At 34.6% G+C, this 2,846-nt stretch overlaps 1 protein-coding gene across 1 annotated transcript in view; it reads right to left on the minus strand.

Annotated features, from left to right (window-relative positions):
- Positions 1 to 2,846, minus strand: part of CDKL5 (cyclin-dependent kinase-like 5) — a gene marked incomplete at its 3' end in the record, with an annotated part of 65,406 nt that overhangs the window by 21,431 nt on the left and 41,129 nt on the right. The window contains 1 exon segment of the mRNA XM_010192189.1: positions 38 to 118. Coding sequence (XP_010190491.1) covers positions 38 to 118 — 81 coding nt within the window.

The raw sequence follows: 2,846 nt of genomic DNA on the forward strand, positions 1-2,846 counted from the left end.
ACATATTACAGACAGAAAATAAAATACATTTTCCTACCTTCATAAGATCAAGCAATACGCCACTTAAAATTCCCAAGTATCTTCTCTCTAAAGACTGTGGATGATTGACTGCTGGAAACTAAAAAAATACAGAATAAATATATTGAGAATGTAAACAAAGTATACATGAATACAATGCTTCAAAAAATAGAAACTACACAGTGAACGAAAGCGTGTGATTAATGGGAATCACACACACTGAAAAAGATAGTGGTTTATGAAACATTACGAAACATTATAATGAAACAAATAACTGTTGATATATGATATGCATCTAGTCAACCGAAGAAAGCATTCTTGATTAATAGGGCTGTCAAGGAACCTCTCTCAAATGAGAAATAATCAGCTTAGATTTATATATATGTTTGTGGCATTATAGAATCATAGAATGTTTTGGGTTGGAAGGAGCCTTTAAAGGTCATCTAATCCAACTAGGCTGACAAGTGGTGGGAGGTTTAAAATAGAATGAGAAACAAAAGTAATATATATATTTTTTAAAAGTATTAAAAATAGCTTTGAGATAATTTGACAGTACAAATAGAGTACTAATTAAATACCAAAGATTAACAGACAATTCCAAAATGTTTTTAATGAAAAACATCAAAACCCCAAAGGTTTAAGGTTCAGGATTACTTCTGTAGTCATGCTCCAGTAAGAACTGGCCACACCAGGGGAAGTAGTGCACACTGCTGGAGGGCATCTTTTGTTAACTGGAGCCTGGACAAAACGCAACGAAGGCAGTATTTGAAACTAGCCCTGTCTGAAAAGAAGAGCAGGACAGGCAGGGATGATTTGAAGAAAGAAAAAAGAAAGCATAGAACTGCGGTTTTTTGCTTGCTTTGTAAACAAGGCAAGACTCAAATAAAATTAAGTAAATCTTTTCTTTTTATCAAGTGAAAGAAAATTTGGTCAATATTTCACTGCCATAATGTAATGTCAAATAAAATGAACTGAAAAGAAACAGACAACATAGATCCATTTCCAGACTGCAGCATGTGTTGAACTGACTGCAAACAAATAGATAATCTGATTTCAGTGACATAACTTCAAATTTAAAAACTAAACGTATATGTCAGTGTTTTCAAAATTAGAAATAATTTGATTTCCAACAGAGGCATCAAAAACCTCATGAATCCACCTTATGCTGATTTTTGAGAAAATTATGCATTGGAATACCAGAGAAGCCTCTGGAAAGAAACCAAACCAAACCAACAATCAGCCAGTCTATTGGCATTAATCACAGTTTATCCAAAACTATGCAACTGAGATCCAGACACTTTGTTAGCAGTCTCCAGAGTTGTGGAATTTGCCTAATATTATGCAAGCATTTCAATTGTAGTCTGGCTTGGTCCCATCCACATCCTATGTGTCTTCTAAAAAGTTCTCTTAAGCTAACACATCAAAGCAAGAATACTGACAAGGAAGCATGCAGTGTTCTCATCTACTGGTACATAAAAGCCTTCACTAAATGTCCCAATGGGCTCAAGTCATACATAAAATATACCCACATAAAATACTCAGTTATAGTTAAAAATCACTGTAAATACAAGAAAACAACAAAATTCAAGTCAGTGATTAAGACAGACAACAGCACTCAGCAAACATGAAGATAAACATTTTACATGGAAGTTTGCTATACGATAAAAGCATTTGACAAATACTCCCTAAACTTCAGGAATGAGGAAAGTAGTGTGTGTGTATGTATACGTATATACATCTACACATACATATATACATATACACGCAAGGAGGAGACGAGCAGGAATAAAGGACAGAAAGTTTGCAAATGTGCATTTGTATACATGTGCATATGGTGCTGGAGTGTTTGTATTAGAATTTTTTAAATCCTGTGCTATAATATGTTAGCACTCACAGTAACATAGAAATTCACAAAGCCTAAACATATGGATAGTTTCTATCTTGTGAGCACCCAGAACCAGATTCAGCTTGTAAATAATAATCTGCATGATCACAGCAGACGTTCTATCTGCTGTGCAACGGAAAGTCTTCCACAATTAAGTGCTATGCTACATTCAGAAAAATGTCCTTATAAGGTTGTCTTATACCATGGAATAAATCTTTCTCATGAATATAATGAATATCACATTCTGAATCACTATTTTTTGTAGTAATTTATCATGTTTAAGCCGTTATTCAGACTTTACTTCACTGTTCAAAAACTACTCTTTATTAGAAGACATACGTCACTGTCACCATCATTAGTATCCTGACTTTACAGACGGGGCGAAGAAGGCAGCAACATGTCTGAGGCCAAGTAATAAACCACTGATCCAGGATGAGAACAGAGACTCAGAACTCTCAACCCTGTGCTAATCACATAAGGTCCACGCTGTCTTCGTGAATTACTGTATTTTAGAGCTACAGAACAAAGATGCTTCATTCTCCTACGACATTACAGAGCTTTTAACCAAGTAAGATTACACCACACAACTAGAACTGCTGCAAAATAATGTTGAAAAGGCAGTAATTCCTTTTGCTTGAAACTTTTAAAGCACTGGTTTCCTGATAAGGGGTATGAATGTTTTAAAGTAGAAAATCCCATCCAGCCCACTGTTCCATCCACACTGGACCTTGCAAGAAGTGCTTGTCTAATAGGTTTTTAAAAAATCTTCCATTGATGAAGAGTCTACAAACTTCAACAAAAACTCTTCAGAATTAACTCTTCTTGTTGCTAAAATAACAATCCTAACACTTTAAGCCAACTATTTATTTTCGTATCATCATCAGTAAAAACAAACTTATGGTAAACTTGATAACATTTTAAGACAACTAGTTACCCCCTCTTT

The sequence above is a fragment of the Mesitornis unicolor genome, unplaced genomic scaffold, assembly GCF_000695765.1.
Source record: "Mesitornis unicolor isolate BGI_N332 unplaced genomic scaffold, ASM69576v1 scaffold50769, whole genome shotgun sequence".
Taxonomy (NCBI): domain Eukaryota; kingdom Metazoa; phylum Chordata; class Aves; order Mesitornithiformes; family Mesitornithidae; genus Mesitornis; species Mesitornis unicolor.